The 18,270-nt window shown below is 46.2% G+C and overlaps 2 protein-coding genes across 3 annotated transcripts; one reads left to right on the forward strand and one right to left on the reverse strand.

Moving 5' to 3' along the window:
* Window positions 1-1,343: 1,343 nt before the first annotated feature.
* Window positions 1,344-9,277, forward strand: LOC138242649 (E3 ubiquitin-protein ligase TRIM39-like). Its single transcript, XM_069198202.1, has 6 exons — window positions 1,344-1,416; window positions 4,056-4,096; window positions 4,749-4,797; window positions 5,618-5,644; window positions 6,437-6,463; window positions 8,481-9,277. The coding sequence occupies exons 1-6, from the start codon at window positions 1,344-1,346 to the stop codon at window positions 9,023-9,025; spliced, it is 762 nt and encodes a 253-aa protein (XP_069054303.1). The 3' UTR covers window positions 9,026-9,277.
* A 1,052-nt stretch (window positions 9,278-10,329) lies between these two features.
* LOC138242711 (carbonic anhydrase 4-like) lies at window positions 10,330-16,945 on the reverse strand. Of its 2 annotated transcripts, XM_069198269.1 has the most exons (9): window positions 16,627-16,943; window positions 15,895-15,949; window positions 14,872-14,913; window positions 14,529-14,699; window positions 12,466-12,614; window positions 12,183-12,272; window positions 11,614-11,686; window positions 11,359-11,522; window positions 10,330-10,891 (listed from the first exon to the last, which is right to left on the reverse strand). In XM_069198269.1, the coding sequence occupies exons 2-9, from the start codon at window positions 15,947-15,949 to the stop codon at window positions 10,712-10,714; spliced, it is 924 nt and encodes a 307-aa protein (XP_069054370.1). In that variant the 5' UTR covers window positions 16,627-16,943; the 3' UTR covers window positions 10,330-10,711. The 2 variants fall into 2 exon arrangements, with proteins under 2 accessions (XP_069054370.1, XP_069054371.1); XM_069198270.1 differs by lacking the exon at window positions 14,872-14,913 and having other exon boundaries at window positions 16,627-16,945.
* Between the last annotated feature and the right edge of the window lie 1,325 nt (window positions 16,946-18,270).

Below are 18,270 nucleotides of genomic sequence, written 5' to 3' on the forward strand. Positions count from 1 at the left end.
GCGCGAGGCCGTAGCCAATAACCTCCGGTACGTGTCTGTGCCGCGCACTTTGAATGGCTGCATCTGTATGTATTGTACTATTTTTATTGTATCATTCGTTACACTGTGGCTGTGTTGTCTGTGTTAAGCTGCGGTTGCACTGCAATTTCCCTCATGGGATCCATAAAGTATCTATCCAAAAAAATGTATATGCATTAGTTCATCAGATTGTGATATTGTTTGATGCTGTTTGTAGGCTTTAAATTCTTTTACAAGACATAATGACACAGGCTTCCTGATTGACATGTCTACAGAGGCTTGAGACCTGATACACATGGACCCTAACAGAATAATACTTCACAGTGCAGAGTGATACCACATCCATACATAAAGAGAATCACACCAGCATGACAGTATGAATAGAGGAGCAATGGATTATCACTCATACCCATACAAAATGTACAATTCTACTCTGGGCAGTAGAAACACAAAAAAGTGAGTGATTCTAAAACAATATTTCCCAGAAGAGTATGGTATTGCATGGAGTCTATTTAGGGTTAAATCAGTGCACAGCTAAACATGAATTCTACAGTATGTGTACATTATATTAGTAATAGAACATAAATCTTACTTCACACTGTCAGTAACAGGCCCTACGAGTTGTGTGTCAGTGCCTGTGGGATAATACTCCTGTCCTGTTTTCCAGGAGACAATTTCCCTGCTCCTCTGGATGGATGGTGGCTCTCTTCCTAACAGCAGCTGTTACTGTAGCAGCATCAGTACTTCTGGTGATCCAGTGGAGAATAATGGACAGTATGTGCTCATTTATATAGACACGTGTGTGTGTTTGAATGTCTGTGTCAGGAAGGATTTAAAATTCCTCTGTGTATGAGCAGATCAGGACATTCCTCTTGATAACAACTGACTGCCAGTGGGAACTGAAAAACTAAAACATTTAGCTCAAGAGCCAGAGCATGTTCTAGTCTTTATAGAGAACTACACCCCAGCAGAGCTACTGATGCAGCTATCTATAATACAAACATCTATAATACACATCAAACCCTGAGATAAACTCACTGCATTATACCAGTGAGCCACAATCAGCCCTTTGTTGCTCAAAACAGATCAACAGGTGACACTTGTGAAAGAAGATTCATTTAATCTGTTCTTTCTCCTTAGCCTAATGATCACATGTCTTGAAAAAAAAAATGTTGTAGCGATTCTCTGTAGTTTCCCTCTGCACAGGAGGACGAGAGAGGCAAGAGACTGGGAGTGCAGTGAACTGGCCTCTTGTCCTTGTTTGGGACACAGGCGTGCTGGTCACTCAGAGAGGACAGGAAGGAAGAAGGTAGAGGGAGAGAGTGATGGCCAGAGAGACAGAGAAAGGAAACTGGACTCTGTTTATAGAGAGAGGAGAGGGCAAGCTGGATGATGAAGGTCAGGTGTTCAGGCTTCAGGATTGTTACAATTGATATAAATTACAGTACAATATGTTCTTAAAGCCTCTGAGTATAGTATATTTTTAATAAGCAAAAGTAAAATAAAATTAACTTTTCTCTAATTATTATTTATACACAATTTCTAATATTTCTGTGTACTATATGAAATAAAAATATTTCTGTTTGTGTTACACAATATTGTACAATACAATATTTGTGCAGAGTTGTGTGTAATCATTGTATTTCATTAGATTGTTTATCGCTACTGTACAGTATGATTAATGCAGAAAGGCACAAACAGGTATATACATTTTTACATTTCAATATTAGAATAAGATTTGACAACCACACACAGCTGCAGTAGTTTAAGGATTCACTTCAGAGTAGTGCAGTCCTCTGATTCCGGAGTATCTATCTTTGTCACCATAGTCAAGCCCATTCAAAGACCCCCTAACCCTTCCTGTCTATTTCAGCCCCTGATGGCAGTGAATTTCCCTCAGTCTGGAACAGTGTATTCATGAGCTCTGTGTTCATTGGTCAAACATGATCACGTGACAGGAGGGGGTGGGGACCTTTAAAGGGGAAACCACAGATGAATGGTAGAGTGTCAGACCTGCTAATCTATCACAGAAATCACAGATGACCTGGAGAGAGACAGACCTTCTCATCTATCAGAGAGAACAGGGATAAGAGGGGTCAGTTCTTTGGAAGTTCACAGCAGAAAGGGTTGAATAAGATCTGTGGATCAATTACTGTCAATTACTGTCAAACGTATGGCTAGAGGAGCAGAACGACCTGCAAGGCAGGAGAAACTCAATGGTGAGTAAATCAGTCAGACTCTCTGTGCTGTGTCCTGTAGTGATTTCAGCAGGAGCTCCTCTGTAAATGATCCTGCACCAGTTTTCTAACTGAATTGTCTGTTATTATGATAAAAGGTCCACGTAGAACAACTTGTTTATTAACACTTTTCTTATAATTGACAGTTTATTTATGGAAGGAGCTATTAACTGCCAATTTGAAGTCTACCAAGTTGAGTGTCATCAGACACCGGAGCTCTGATGGTCTAAATCATGTCTTATTATTTCCAGCCATCCCTGTCATCCTCACAGAACTGGCTAAGTGATCTTCTGTGTCTCTGAGATCACAGATCCACCAATACAAACACTAATGAATTATATTTGAGTGCACTGTTGTTCTGCAGTTTACTGTACTCTACTGTAATGAACTATATTGCACTGAAGTGTATCCTTCTTGTGTATTATCCGTCAGTAATACTGTTACGTCCCAGTGTGTGTGTTTTTTCTGTTATGTCCACACTGCTGACCCTTGATTGTTCTCCCTTCCCCATTGGCCCACCATCACACCACATTTTCAGTATGATGTCATCATTAATTAACTCTCAGCCAATCAGAACACATTTTATTCACTATATAACATGGAGGCTTTCAGGAAAAAGAGGCCTTTTGTTTGACTTCGGTCCCGTTTGGTTTTGGTTATCGCTTCGCTTCGCTTCTGGTTATTGCTTTGGCTTCGTTTGTTGGTTTGTTTTGCTTTGTATGTGTGTGTATTTTCATATAGCTTTGGCTTTGTTGTTTTGTTGGTTTGTTGTTAGTTTCTTTGTACTTTCGTTTGTTTGTGTGTTCATCCTTGTTTTGTCATTACCTTGCCCCAGTGGTACATGTTCAACTTGTGTTCTTTTGTACCCTGCTCCTGTTGATTACTCTTGTTTTCCCTTATTTGTATTCCTGGTTCACTTGTGTTTTTGTGTGAACTTTTGTATATAAGGTTAGTTTAGGTTGTTGGGTACACTTACACACTTAGTTGATTTTGTATTAGTACACTAGTTTAGTACGGGTGAGTGCCGTTTGTCTTGTATGGTTTTGGGTAGTCAGTGCAGGTTAGTTAGGGTGTTGAAGACGCCGAAGACCGTGTGTTTCGGGTTTTCTTTTGTAGTCAGATTAGCTTTCCCTCACTGTCCTAGCCAGCTCTATTTTGTTTTTTTGTTTTTTTCTTTGGCACCACTCTAGTTCCTTAACCTTATCACGCTTCCTAGTCCCTCACCAAAACACCCCCTGCTTTCAAAAGAATTATCCTAAATGTTACACCCCTTTTCCCCTAGACACTTGGGGTCGTTACAAATACACACAGGTGTTTGATCAGTTGTGAAGATTTAAAAAAGCAATAGAAGCTACAGAGAAATAGAGACATTCCTGTACCACAATGTAAATAAGGAGATCTTACTCAGTTTTGACTCTGTTTGGTCCCAATGCACATTTTCAAAGTTAATATTTTAATGAAAACTTTAGTTTTAGACCATTTGCATGGGTGAAGAAACTAACTGGCAGCACAAACTATAAAGTAAGAAATGCTGCTTGTATGAATATCAGTACTCTTTGCTCTCTTCTAATGTGTCAAAGACACATTTTCTTCACTCTTGTCTGAAAAGACAAAGACTGACAACAGCCCATCAGCCCCCTGTCCTGAGTGAACAGTCTGTATCTTGACACTGTGGGGGTCCTGCCTGTGTCTTGCTGTCACACACAGTGTCTGTAGTGCTGGAACAACACAGCTGCTCTGACTGCTTGTGTTCAGCCAGCTGGGCCCCTGTCTGTGTCAGACTGATACTGTCTCTGTCAGTCTTCCTGGATCAGGCCTGGTGTGGAGATGTGCTCACCATGGTGTGTGACTGGTCATCTCTCACTGTCCAGCTGATGTCCAGAGATCAGGCAGTGTGACCAGTGAGAAGGACATCTCTGTATCTCAGTCAGTGATACTGGTCACTCTTGGTACCGGACCCTTAGTCTGTGTGAGAGCAGCCCACACTTTCACTCATCTGACTGAACAGTGAACAGAATTCAGTATTAATGGATGGTTATTTAAATATGAAATATCCCTCAGTGCTGGAGACTGCAGACTGTATTTATTTCTTATCTCTCTCAGTGGTTCAAGCACCAGACTCCAGGGTGTCCTGTGATGTGTCTGTGTGTCTTATTGCATTATGCTGCTCAGTCTTATTGAGTGAGACTCCAGTCTTACAGCCACTGCTGCTCACACTCACTGACACTCTGATCCACACTGCAGTGGAGACTGGGGATCCTGAAATGAACTGACTGCAGACTGTAGTATAAACTCTGGTATAATAACAGGTAAGAAGCAATAAAGGTCTTTAATACAATAAAGACTTATTCTCTTTCTGCAGATGCTGTATGTACAATGTGTGAAACTCTGCTGACTGACAGCACTGACTGTACTGACATTTTCTTACCAGTGTGTGACTGTGATTCACAGTGTCTGTATCTCTGTGGTCCAGTGGGTGACTGGGATTAACAGTGTCCGCATCTCTGTGTTTCAAAATGGCAGTGGCTGTGCAGTGCTGCAGGTAGGTCTGTTTCCTGTTGAAGATTCAGACACAGTACTGCTATTGAGCACCAATATTAAAGAGTATTGATTCCTGGTGAGAAATGCACTGATAAAAGGTTAAGGAGAATGAGAATCAGTGTAAAGTGAGATTCCCTGCAGGTTCACATCATATTCCTTTGGAAAACCTCATCTCCTTTCACAGTGATCATGTTGTCATTCAGCCAGTAGAGTCATGTCTGTGCTGGACTGACTGAGCTATAAAATCACACAACCTAAATCAAAACCTTTTTACTATGAAAAGTTCAGCCTGTAGCAGACTACATGTCATGGGTACAAATCATGAATCCTACACAGTGGAGCATTTTAATAAACATAGTGGAGATGACAAAATCGATTATTACAATATTTACACAACTGACGGTAAGAACACTATTTCACTGCTGACCTCGTGATCCTACATAATAAGGATATGTGTCCCCGTCACTGTACTGGAGCATTCAGGGTGAGCGCCCCCTACTGGCCCCACTAATACCTCTTCCTGCAGCAGCCTCAGCTCTCCCAAGAGTCTCCCCTCCAGGTACTGGCCAGGCCCACACTGCTGGGTCTCAGTGGGCAGCTGGTTGTGAGCAGTTTTCACGCTGGTGCTTGATCTCCTTCAGAGATATTAGACATAAAGCCAGCGAGCAGCACAGCCTGATAACCCACACACTGTCACACTATAAAATATATCTTTACATTACCTTTGCCCCGTTCACCTGTCTGGGGTATAACCTCAGTATTGTCTGTGCTGGACACAGACACTACAGCTCAGTACTGACCATCTCCTTTCTTCTGTACAGGTGAAGGCAGCCCCATCCCTGACCTGCGTAAGTCCACTGTGTGTAAAATCACAGCTCCTGCTGAGCTCAAGTTCTCTCCCTGTCAGTGTGCTGCGGAAGAGTGTGTGTGGAGGACAGAGCGGTATTTAAACTGGGGGGCAGAGAGCTCCCAAAAGGGCAATTCTGTTGGATTTTTCAATTCTTAGAACATGAGCAATAAAGAGGAGGTTTCACACCGGTTTCAGTGTGAATGAAGCTGAGCTCCAGATTTTTTTTTAATACTGATACTGTATGTCTGAAGTTGTCTTGTAATTTTAACGTTTAGTCTCTTGAAAGAAACCAGTTCAAGAAAGCATTACTGGTCTCCAGTGAATTTCATTACCCCTGACCCCTTACTTTTTGTACTATGAGATTTATAATGAAAACTGTTGTGACATCTTTGTTTCAATATGGAGCCCAGTGTGTGTCTGTGATTAACAGTGTCTGTGTCTCTGTGATCCAGTGTGTGACTGTGATTAACAGTGTCTGTATCTCTGTGTTCCAGTGTGTGACTGTGATTAACAGTGTCTGTATCTCTGTGTTCCAGTGTGTGTCTGTGATTAACAGTGTCTGTGTCTCTGTGATCCAGTGTGTGACTGTGATTAACAGTGTCTGTATCTCTGTGTTCCAGTGTGTGACTGTGATTAACAGTGTCCGTATCTCTGTGTTCCAGTGTGTGACTGTGATTAACAGTGTCCGTATCTCTGTGTTCCAGTGTGTGTCTGTGATTAACAGTATCTGTATCTCTGTGTTCCAGTGTGTGTCTGTGATTAACAGTGTCTCTTTATCGCTGTGTTTCTGAATGGCAGTGGCTGTGCAGTGCTGCAGGTAGGTCTGTCTCTTCTTGATGGTAGAGATTCTGTTTTAAGCCCTAGTGTCTGGGGTTATTGTGTTCTTGAGTCCAGAAGGTCTCTTTAGTGTGAGATGGTCAGTATGTAAACTGTGAGAGGCAGCTTCCTCTGGAGCCTGTAGGCCTCTCTCTTGTCTGGGAAATGGCTGCTTCTCTTCACATGTCAACCAGGCTGATGGGTCAGCAGGAAGAAACATTATAAAATCACCTTTTCTTCTTCTGTTTCCCTCTTTCCTCTGTCTGTGTTAATATTCCAGTTTTCAGAGCTGAACCTCTCTCTCAGCCCCTCAAAGGTCATTTCCACCTGGAGTGTTTGTGTCCTGAACATCTTGCAATATCTTGGACGGGATAGAGAGTACAGGCCTAGTTCGTGGTCTGAATACAAGGAACCACCTGGACATCAAGTCTAAAACATCAGATTTATATATATATATTACTCAGTACACACACTAGGAAGAAATATCCACCCCCCCGAAAAAAAAAAAATCTTCGAAAGTGATTTTTCAAAATGTAGCACATGTAGATACCTATTTTTCCAGGCTATGTCCAATATATTTCTACTATTTGTACTGGATAGGCTTTTTTTACAGCCTTTATATTCTCCAGGAATAAAACAATAAGAACTGAAAAGAATCTCTTTGATCTTCACTAGATTGTGTCACGATATTAGTTCCCCCTCCTTAAGGGTGCTCCAGCCCTTTCACTCAAGACTTTATTCTGTTCACCTGTTTCCCATTCCCAGCCCACCTTAAAAGCTCTGCATCTGATTTCCATATCGTGCCAGTCCGGGACCTGGAAGCGCCTGGTCCCGTTAAGGCTTTAACCTCCGTTCCCGTTCCCGTTCCCCGTCCGCCGGTTCCGACCCGGCCTTCGTGGTTTTAATTCCGAGTTCTGATGGATCTTCTGGTTTTGGACTAACTCGTGTGTTTTGGATATTCCCTAAGGACTACTCTCTCGGATTGTTCGCCTCGGCCACACCTCCCCCGTGCACCAGCGCACCGTGGACACGCCCCCCTGTCTTCTGCCCCGTATTCCTGCATGACGTTTCCCCACTCCGTCGGACTATGTCGTCCGCATAGGGTCCGGAAAGAACTGTTTGTTACAGATTGACCTGCAGACGAAAGAAGGGTAGTATTTATTAAGTATTGAGAGTTCATACTTAAGTATTTAGTATCAGGAGAGTATTAAGTCAGTATTCACTGGTCATGCGAATAAAGCTTCTTGAATTTAATTGATTAAAACCTCCATTCACTCTGATCATGTATGAGCCCCGCCCCTGTCTCTCAATGGATAGAGATCACTGATTGACAGCTGGTGTCTCCTGTCAGAGATGCGGACAGCTAAGCGCGAGCAGTCTGAAGTCAGTATGAGCACCTCTGTTTCTCTCAGGGTTTTATGGATGTGTTATTTCTGGTTTAAATTGAATACTTTGGATATTTCCTCACATTTTCAAAGTGTGAAAGCTTTCTTATATTTTTTTCTGTAACAAACGGGCATTATGCAGTCTTTGAATTCTGCACTTTTTTATTTTGCATCATCAGGAAAATGGTCTTAGAGAAGATGAACGACCTGCTGAACTGAGATTTGAAATAAACTGGTTTAACAGACAGGCTGTCCAGTTTCTTACAGTATACAGGTCGTTGTGGTGAGTTTTGAAGTGTATGAAAGCGAGTGGTCGAGCTGTAGTTTCTCTTGCAGTCTGGTTGGTCCTGTGTTCATTAATAATGTCGTTTAAAAAAATAAAGTTTAATCGCTGTGAAAACTAATGTTTAATGTTTGTATTTAGAGGACATTGGGGATCACTTCCATGTGTAATACTCAGTGAAACAATGACAGAAGATGTTGTTTCTCTGGAAGGGAAGAGAAGTCATTAGTAATTGACTTGTGTTTCTCTCTCAGTGTGTTTGGGGACAAAGACATTTCACAGTCTAATGGAGTTGAATTGGACTGTAATCGGCAGAAGCCTGTTGTGATGTTTGCTGTTTTATTCCCCAGCTGCTGTGACTCTGGACCCTGATACAGCTCACTGTGGGCTCAGCCTGTCTGAGGATGGGAAGAGAGTGAAACTGGGACAGAGGAAGAGTCTCTCTGACAATCCTCACAGATTTGATTACATTAAATGTGTCGTGAGCAGGGAGGCCTTCACCTCAGGGAGACACTACTGGGAGGTGGAGGTGAATGAGTGGTGGAGAACAGGAGTGACCAGAGAGTCTGCAGAGAGGAAAGGAGATTTCAGCTTCTCTCCCCAGCAGGGTTACTGGTGTCTGGAGTCTTACCCTGGTTTCTGTGCTCTCACTGACCCTGAGACTGATCTCCCCAGCCGTCTGTGGCCCAGGAAGCTGGGGGTGTGTGTGGATATTGAGGAGAGGAAGGTCTCCTTTTACACAGTGGAGTCCAGAGCTCATCTCTACACTTTCACTGACATGGTCTTAACTCAGGGGGAGAAGATCTATCCTGACTTCTGGACTGTTGATTCAGTTAAGGACCTTGAGCTGCTGCCTGCTGTCAGTGTGGAGATTAACCCCATCACTGACTTATGAACACAGGCTGACTCTCTTCCAGCTCTCTGTCCTCTGAGATGATGTCATAAATATAATAGTAATTTTAGAAATGATGATGTTGTGTCGTGTTTATACTAAATAAAAAAAATTAAACAGGGAAAAATAACATGTACCAGAGAGGGCGAGATAACTCGCTACCAGCCTGCTGTACTCCTGACTTGTAAATATCTCTGGAAACCCTCCCATGTTTTTTTTTTCTAATTTTAAGAAAATAAACTTTTAAAAATGAAATCCTGTATGAGTCTCTCCTGCGCACACCGGAGGTTGTGAAGCTGCCAGAACGGGAAGGGACCCACTGATGTCACCACAGCCAGGAGGAATAGGGACTGTGATGCAGACAGGAAGTGGCTCAGGGTGTTTATGGGAGTTGTAGTTTGTAGCCAGCACTGTGTCTGTGAGCAGCTACAGCCAGTCTAATCCTTAGACAGGGTCACATCAGCATATTCTGTATTGTGTATTTTATTTCTTATTGGGTTTATTTTTCCTATGGTGGTTTTGTTAGTGTGAGAGCAGTTTTTTTTATCTCTGTCTCAGGGGGAAGTACGGTGTGGACGTGCTGTGTCTGCTACTCTTTTCTTTTTTCTTTATTTCAGTTCCCAATCAAGTGTGATAATCGGCCAGTGAAAGCTCTGTTTTTCTTCATATGAAAGCCCAAAACCCTAAACCCAGCCCAGGGTTTTACATCTGTTTGGTGGCTGCGGCTTGCTAGGTCTTCATTGACAGAAACGTGGACTTGTAAAAAGCAATGAAGAAGTATGAAGAAATGTCGACCCACATCCAGTTCTTTCTGAAAAGAAGTCTGTATATCAGCTTCAAGAACATGGCCGGGCTGCTTGGTACACACTCCCACCACCCTCTGTGTAAGGATGTGCTCCTGTTCTCAGTTTTAGATGCACTTCCAGCTAGTTTCCGCTCTTGTGCTCCAGATGAAAGCCCTGAATCTAAAGGCTGTGGATGAAGTCACGAGGAAGACTCCCTGTCAGAGGCACTAGGATGAACCCAGTAATGGCTGGACAGTGACACCGAGGAGGTGGAAATTTCATCTGCGTGACAGGTGAGGTTGTCATCAGTAGGTGAGAATGAGACAGGGCCAGTCCTGGGGAGAGATCTGGGGGTCCTGGCAGCCTCTAAACGGGGATTGTCGGGTCTCTGCACAAGCAGGTAGCTGAACTGTAACTTCAGCTTGAGGCAGTGACTCGCGTGCTAATGTGTTGAAGTCCTGTCGCAGGACAGGGGAGGGTGAGTGTGAGCTTGGGTTCGATGCAGAGAGAAGGTGCTGGCGTCTCTTCTCAGGCAGGACTGCCCAGCATTTATTAAATATTTCAAACAGATTCTCAAGCAGTAATAATTATTAAAACACAGAATAAGCAGGATGTGATACAGACAGAGCAGTGCCACCATGACATCACAAAGTCCTGATATGATTTCATGTGCTTCCAATATTACATCACATTTTCCAGAATTGACATCATACAATCCCCAAATGTCTTCACAGCCCTTGTAACTTACTGCGGGGATGTTATGTTTATGAGTAGGAGCCATGCAGCTGCACCCAAAGGAGAGAGCGATGAGTGGTCCTGACTCAGGAAGAGAGAGAGGAAAGATGTCTCAAATGCAGATGTAGAGTGAAAACAATGACTTTCTCAAAAAGGGCCCCCTGTTCCCTTAGCCAGACAGAACGTTCAGCTCCTCTTCAGCTCCAGTGAGGAGCTGGTCAGGGCTGCTTCCATCCCTGGCACCCAGGGCCAGCCTGACAGCAGGGGAGGAGAAGATACTGCGGCCATTCAGAGGCAAGACAGGGCGATAAACATCAGCCAAGTGCAGGACTGTAGTGAACTGGTCAATCTGGAGAGAGAGAGGGGTTAATACAGACACACTGACTGGACATTCCAGGACATTAACACTGCACTGAGAGAGAGGGGTTCATACAGACACACTGACTGGACACTCCAGTACATGAACACTGCACTGAGAGAGAGAGGGGTTCATACAGACACACTGACTGGACACTCCAGTACATGAACACTGCACTGAGAGAGAGAGGGGTTCATACAGACACACTGACTGGACACTCCAGTACATGAACACTGCACTGAGAGAGAGAGGGGGGTTCAGACAGACACACTGACTGGACACTCCAATACATTAACACTGCACTGAAAGAGAGGGGTTCATACAGACACACTGACTGGACACTCCAGTACATTAACACTGCACTGAGAGAGAGAGGTTAATACAGACACACTGACTGGACACTAACAGCTCAATACAAACATGTTTAAGACACACACACACGTCCGCCTGTCTCTCACCAGATCTCTGCTGACCCTCACAGGCTCCTGGAACACGGTCCATACCACAGCCTCATTACAGTCAGGGGTGGTCAAGGACCCCCTGTAGCGAAAGAACTTGGAGTGGTCCACCCCCCTCAGCAGCTCGTCCAGGGAGAGGGATAGAGCCAGAGTCTTAGTGGAGCCTATGGGGGAACGAGAGAGAGATGCATCCTTAACCGAGAGCGCTCGCTGATGGACCCTCACTGGCTGGACACTCCTCTCCTGTCACCTCACCTGTCCCAGCGACCTCCTTCAGGAGTGACGTCAGTGTCTTCCAGCCCTCAGGAGTGCCACCTGCCTCTGTCGCCTAGCAACCCAAAGAGAGGCTGTCTGTGTCCCAGTCTGTGGTCTTCATCTCCACATGTCTGAGATCAGCTGGTCTCTGGACTGGACAGCGCCACTGGACACACACAGTGACCCCAGGGGACCGCAGGAGCTGAGAGCCTGCACACTCATCTTCCTGCAGGAACACTGCCCTCTGCTGGACACTGGGGCTCAACCAGACAGCTTTGCTGGCGCGACAGATGAACCCCATGTCATTTCAGACGTTCACTATCACATATCACTTCTCTGTTATCATGCCTGTCCTCTCTCTGTCCTCTCTCACTTTGTTCTGTCTTTCTGTGTCTCTCAGTGTTCTCCTTCTTTCTGTGTCCTGTCTCTCTCTCTGTGTGTCATTTCTCTCTCTGTGTATTCTCTCTCTCTGTGTGTCCTGTCTCTCTGTGTGTATGTCCTGTCTCTCTCTCTCTGTGTCCTGTCTCTCTCTCAGTGTCCTGTCTCTCTCTCTCTCTCTCAGTACTGACCTCTATGAAGAAGCCCAGGACAGCAATGCCCTCAGGATCAGCCAGAGCTGCAGGCAAACTCTTCCCCTTCTTCACATGGACGATGTGCAGCTGATAACACAACAGTAACACAACACAGCAGTTACACAACACTGTGACACAGCATTGAAAACACTGTCACACAGCCCTGGAAACAGTGACACAAGCCTGGAAACAGTAACACAGCCCTGGACACAGTCGCACAACCCTGGACACAGTCACACAGCCCTGGACACAGTCACACAGCCCCGCACTGTCCCCTCACCTCCATGGGGAAGTGCTGTCCGTCCAGCAGGTGCTCGGAGCCGGGGAAGTCTGCGGAGTTTCCCCAGTGGAAGTGGAACTGGACAGAGGAGTACCAGCCAGAGAGCCCCCCGCCACTGACCCCCGCCCCTGGCCTTTGGGTCACCTGCACTGAGACACACAGCCAGAGAGAGCCAGGGTGTCTCCCATCACTGCTCCCGTCACTGTGCCAGTCACACACTGCTCCCATTACTGTCCCAGTCACTGTCCCAGTCACACACTGCTCCCGTCACCCAGTCACACCCTGCTCCTGCCACTGTCCCAGTCACTTACTGCTCCTGCCACTGTCCCAATCACTCACTGATCCCGTCACTGTCCCAGTAACACACTGCTCCTCTAACTGTCCCAGTCACACACTGCTCCCATCACTGAAACAGTCACTCACTACTTCTGTCACTGTCCCAATCACTCACTGATCCCGTCACTATCCCAGTCACACACTGCTCCTGTCACTGTCCCAGTAACACACTGCTCCCATCACTGTCCCAGTCACACACTGCTCCTGTCACTGTCCCAGTCACACCCTGCTCCTGTCATTGTCCTAATCACACACTGATCCTCTAACTGTCCCAGTCACTCACTGCTCCCGTCACTGTCCCAGTCACTCACTACTCCTGTCAATGTCCCAGTCACACACTGCTCCCATCACTGTCCCAGTCACACTGCTCTCGTCACTGTCCCAGTCACACACTGCTCCCGTCACTGTCCCAGTCACTCACTGCTCCCGTCACTGTCCCAGTCTCTCACTGCTCCCGTCACTGTCCCAGTCACTGTCCCAGTGACTCAGTGCTCCCGTCACTGTCCCAGTCACACACTGCTCCTGTCACTGTCCCAGTCACACATTGCTCCCATCACTCTCCCAGTCACTCACTGCTTATGTCACTGTCCTAGTCACACACTGTCTCGGTCAGTCAGTGTCTCAGTCAGTCTCTGTCTCAGTCAGTCTCTGTCTCAGTCAGTCACTGTCTCAGTCAGTCTCTTACTGTCTCAGCCAGTCTCTGTCTCAGTCAGTCTTTGTCCCAGTCACACATTGTTTCGGTCAGTCTCTAACTGTCTCGGTCAGTCACTGTCTCAGTCAGTCTCTGTTTCAGGCAGTCACTGTCGTAGTCAGTCTCTGTCTAAGTCAGTCTCTGTCTCAGCCAGTCTCTGTCTCAGTCACACACTGTCTCAGTCAGTCTCTGTCTCGGTCAGTATCTTACTGTCTCGGTCAGTCTCTGTCTCAGTCAGTCTCTGTCTCAGTCACACACTGTCTCAGTCACACACTGTCTCAGTCAGTCTCTGTCTCAGCCAGTCTCTGTCTCAGTCACACACTGTCTCAGTCAGTCTCTGTCTCGGTCAGTCTCTCGCTGTCTCAGCCAGTCTCTGTCTCAGTCAGTCTCTGTCTCAGTCAGTCTCTGTCTCGGTCAGTCTCTTACTTTCTCGGTCAGTCTCTGTCTCAGTCAGTCTCTGTCCCAGTCACACACTGTCTCGGTCAGTCACTGTCTCAGTCAGTCAGTCTCTGTCTCAGTCAGTCTCTGTCCCAGTCACACACTGTCTCGGTCAGTCTCTCGGTCAGTGTCTCGGTCAGTCAAGGTCTCGCTTAGTCACTGTCTCAGTCAGTCTCTGTCTCGGTCAGTCTCTGTCTCGGTCAGTCTCTGTCTTGGTCAGTCTCTCACTGTCTCGGTCAGTCACTGTCTCAGTCAGTCAGTCTCTGTCTCGGTCAGTTACTGTTTCAGTCAGTTACTGTTTCGGTCAGTCTCTGTCTCGGTCAGTCTCTCACTGTCTCAGTCAGTCACTGTTTCGGTCAGTCTCTGTCTCGGTCAGTCTCTCACTGTCTCAGTCGGTCTCTGTCTTGGTCAGTCTCTCACTGTCTCTGTCAGTCACTGTCTCAGTCAGTCAGTCCCTGTCTCAGTCAGTCAGTGTCTCGGTCAGTCACTGTCTCAGTCAGTCCACATCTGTCTCAGTCAGTCAGTGTCTCGGTCAGTCTCTCACTGTCTCGATCAGTCTCTCGCTGTCTCAGTCAGTCAATGTGTGTGTCAGTGTTACCTGTGTGTCCGTTGTTGGTCAGCTCTCTCATGATGTTCTTCTCTCTGTACCCAGTGAAGGTCAGCTCAGTCAGATTGGGGTCAGTGGTCACTCCGGAGGTCCTGATGTCCACAGGAGACTGACGTTGCCCATTGCAGTGACCAAAAGGCCTGGATACCCAGGCAGAAGGGCCTGTAACAGAGACACAGTGCCTGTGTACACTGATCGGTTGTGTAGACAAGAGACTGGACCTCAGTCAGGCCATTCCTTAACCAATCATCATTCAGGGTCATTAATCAGAGCATTCCTTAATCAATCACTGATCAGGATTTTATTGATTAGATGATTCACTCCGGTGTCTTACCACACTGCCCGCGATGGTAGCACCAGTCACACTGATGAGACTCTGAAAGACAGAGTGTTACAAGAGGCAAATTCTCAGGACAACTGGTTTCCTGCTTTCTTACGACACTCAGAATTACACCTCCCATCCTGTTACTGAGGTTTGCAGTGATCGCCTCTCTCACTGTGTCTCCTGTCCTGTTGTGTGTGTTTATCACTGAGGGATTCTCTGTGATCTCCTCTCTCTCACTGTGTCTCCTGTTCTGTTGTACTATATGTGTTTATTACTGAGGAATTCTCTGTGATCTCCTCTCTCTCACTGTGTCTCCTGTCCTGTTGTGTGTGTTTATCACTGAGAGATTCTCTGTGATCTCCTCTCTTATTGTGTCTCCTGTCCTGTTGTGTGTGTTTATCACTGAGGGATTCTCAGTGATCTCCTCTCTCTCACCGTGTCTCCTGTCCTGTTGTGTATTACTGAGAGATTCTCTGTGATCTCTCTGTCTTCAGGTATTCTTACTCCAGTCTGCAGGTGCTCTGTTGAGAGTGTGGTATCACCTGTGGGATCACAGTGTGGTTTGGCAGCAGCTCGATGTCTGACTGGAATGTGTCACAAGGTTGATCAGTTTGGCCCAGTCCATTACCCTCTGGTAAGCATTATAGGAGCACAAAAACACAGATCTCCAGACTCAGAGACAGCTTCTTCCCTCATGATGTCAGCTTGTCTAATTCTACAGTGACTCTACAACTGCACACTGCTTCTGCTGCCTTTTATCTGTGTGTTATTCAGCTTCGTTGTTGCTGCTGCTGTTGTTGTGTGTTGAAGGTGATGTTTCCTCAATGTCTTTGTATTGGAGCCTACATGCAAATAAGCATCTCATTGCGCTTGCCCCTGTGGCAAATAAATTAAACTGAAACTGCTCTGAGATTGTGTCTAATTAGATTGCTGATTGAATACTCAATAGAAATGTATATCACTCTGAACCACAGCAGAGCTTCATTTCCAGCTCAAGATCTAAGGAGCTGGAGGAGTGAGAATAATACTCACTGGCTCTCACTGAGGACAGCAGCCCCAGACACAGCAGGAGGAGAAACACATCCATCTGTTAGAGAAAACCAGACAGAGATGAGTCTGTATCCCTGAGCACACCTGCGTCTTTAACACACAGCTGGTCACTGAACACAGACGAACCCCAGTCCAATCAGGGCAATACAGCAACCTACACAGCCACACACAGCACTGAGACTTTCTGTCAAGTACTGTAGTAAGATATACTTTGTTATTGTGTGGTGAAAGCACAGTACAGTGCAGTAAAACCCAGTGAGATTGTAAAAGAGTTGATTACAGGTAAAGTCCAGTGAGATTGTGGTAAAACAGTCCATTACAGGTAAAGTTCAGTGAGATTGTGGTAAAAGCATAGTACAGTGCAATACACCCCAGTATGTTTGTGGTAAAACACAGAACAGTGGAGTACATCCCAGTGAGATCGAGGTAAAAACACAGTACAGTGTAGTAAAGCCAAGTGAGATCAAGGTAAAAATACACTACAGTGCAGTAAAGCCCTGTGAGATTGTGGTAAAAATACAGTACAGTGCAGAAAAGCCCAGTGAGATTGTTGTAAAAACACAGTACAGTGCAGTAAAGCCCAGTGAAATCAGGGTAGAAACACAGTACAGTGCAGTACAGCCCAGTGAGATTGTGGTAAAAGCACAGTAGAGTGCAGTAAAGCCCAGTGAGAGTGTGGTAGATGAGACAGCAGATCAAAGGAGACACACTTACTCTGGGAGTCACTGTGGTGTCGATGTGCCCACTCACTCAGCTCTCGGTGTGAGCCCATCTGTGGGCTGTGCTGCTCTTAAACCCTGCAGACAGCCAATCACACACAGAGCTGTTCAGCCCCTCTCGCCCGCTTGATTTTACATAACTGATCTGAAAGTGCCGCCCAGCTTCAGTAGCATGGCTGGGCAGCTTGTTCCACACTCCCACCAGAAGATCCTCCTGTCCCAAGGTTTGTCAGGGATCGGTCTCCTGTCTTTTCTGATTCCATCTCTGCAGCTGTGTGTTGTTCTCATCTTGATGAGCTGCTGCACTGGCGCTTGTGTGATTCGACCCTGATAAGCGCTCCCAGACTTTCCAGATAACTCAGGCGCACCTGATAGCTCTGCAGATTCCCCGAATCTGATTTCCAATCACCCTGGGGGGGAGACAGCAGGACAAAGCTGGAATTGAACAGACGAAAGAGCAGCTAGACCTCAGGCACTGAGCAGGGGTGAGCATGTGCGCCTTGTAGCACTGAGGTCCTGGGGTTTAGCTCCTGGGGTGCTGTGTGTGTGGAGTTTGCATGGTCTCCCCATGTTCATATGGGTTTCCTCCCACAGTTCAAAGACACACTGGTAGGATCTGGGAATATTGGCCCTGGTGTCAGCGTGTGTGTGTGCCTTGTGATGGACTGGCGTCCTGTCAAGGGCGTACCTTGCCCTGGGCCCATTGCTTGCTGGAATAGACTCCTGCTCCCTCACGACCCTGAGCTGGAAGAAGTGGTGCGACAACGGAAGGATGAATAAAATTGTGAGCCTTGAGTTGACAATCCTCCCCAGCTGTAGAACAAGGACAAAGTCCTGTTTTAGAGTATAGTGTACTGTTGTGGTCAGCATGTTACAAAACAAAAGATGCTGCTGCACTGGAATAATTCCAGAGATGTATACCATACTGACAAGCTGAAGGAACTGAGTCTCTTAAGTCTGAAGGGAGTGTCCCACACTGACAGGCTGTAGGAACTGAGTCTCTTTAGTCTGAAGGGAGTGTCCCACACGGACAGGCTGAAGGAACTGAGCATCTTTAGTCTGAAGGGAGTGTCCCACATTGACAGGCTGAAGGAACTGAGTCTCCTTAGTCTGAAGGAAGTGTCCCACACTGAGAGGCTGGAGGAACTGAGTCTCTTCAGTCTGAAGGGAGTGTCCCACACTGACAGGCTGAAGGAACAGAGTCTCTTTAGTCTAAAGGGAGTGTCCCACACTAACAGGCTGAAGGAACTGAGCATCTTTAGTGTGAAGGGATGGTCCCACACTGACAGGCTGGAGGAACTGAGTCTCTTTAGTCTGAAGGGAGTGTCCCACACTGATCAACACAGCTGAATTCTTCATAATAAACAGTAAGACACAATCCAGAGGACAGCAGAGGAAACGTTGGGGAAGAGCAGTTCAAACTGTGCCCAGAGGGCTCCCCCTGTGGTATTATGATGAAAGGGCATGAGTGACCATGGCATGTGCTTCAGAACTATAGAACGCTTCCACACGTGGCACAGTGGCTATTTCTGATTAGGTGAACCTCCTCTTTCAGGAATTCTGAGAAGACAATTAATCAGCCCAGATCAGAAGTTAACCTAGGTCAAGTCATGTCAGGTTTGAAATTCTCTCACCCCTA

The sequence above is a fragment of the Lepisosteus oculatus genome, chromosome 14 (assembly GCF_040954835.1).
Source record: "Lepisosteus oculatus isolate fLepOcu1 chromosome 14, fLepOcu1.hap2, whole genome shotgun sequence".
Classification (NCBI taxonomy): Eukaryota; Metazoa; Chordata; class Actinopteri; order Semionotiformes; family Lepisosteidae; genus Lepisosteus; species Lepisosteus oculatus.

What these genes read in the sequence shown, in the direction of transcription:
- LOC138242649 (XM_069198202.1), top strand. Translation starts at nt 1,344, where the DNA reads ATGGCCAGAGAGACAGAGAAAGGAAACTGGACTCTGTTTATAGAGAGA. An exon ending in GGGCAAGCTGGATGATGAAG is followed by an intron (nt 1,417 to 4,055) that starts GTCAGGTGTTCA and finishes TGTCTCTGTCAG; the next exon opens with TCTTCCTGGATCAGGCCTGG. An exon ending in GTGGCTGTGCAGTGCTGCAG is followed by an intron (nt 4,798 to 5,617) that starts GTAGGTCTGTTT and finishes TCTTCTGTACAG; the next exon opens with GTGAAGGCAGCCCCATCCCT.
- LOC138242711 (XM_069198269.1), bottom strand. Translation starts at nt 15,949, where the DNA reads ATGGATGTGTTTCTCCTCCTGCTGTGTCTGGGGCTGCTGTCCTCAGTG. An exon ending in GACCAACAACGGACACACAG is followed by an intron (nt 12,615 to 14,528) that starts GTAACACTGACA and finishes TGTGTGTCTCAG; the next exon opens with TGCAGGTGACCCAAAGGCCA. An exon ending in TCCTGGGCTTCTTCATAGAG is followed by an intron (nt 11,687 to 12,182) that starts GTCAGTACTGAG and finishes TTGGGTTGCTAG; the next exon opens with GCGACAGAGGCAGGTGGCAC.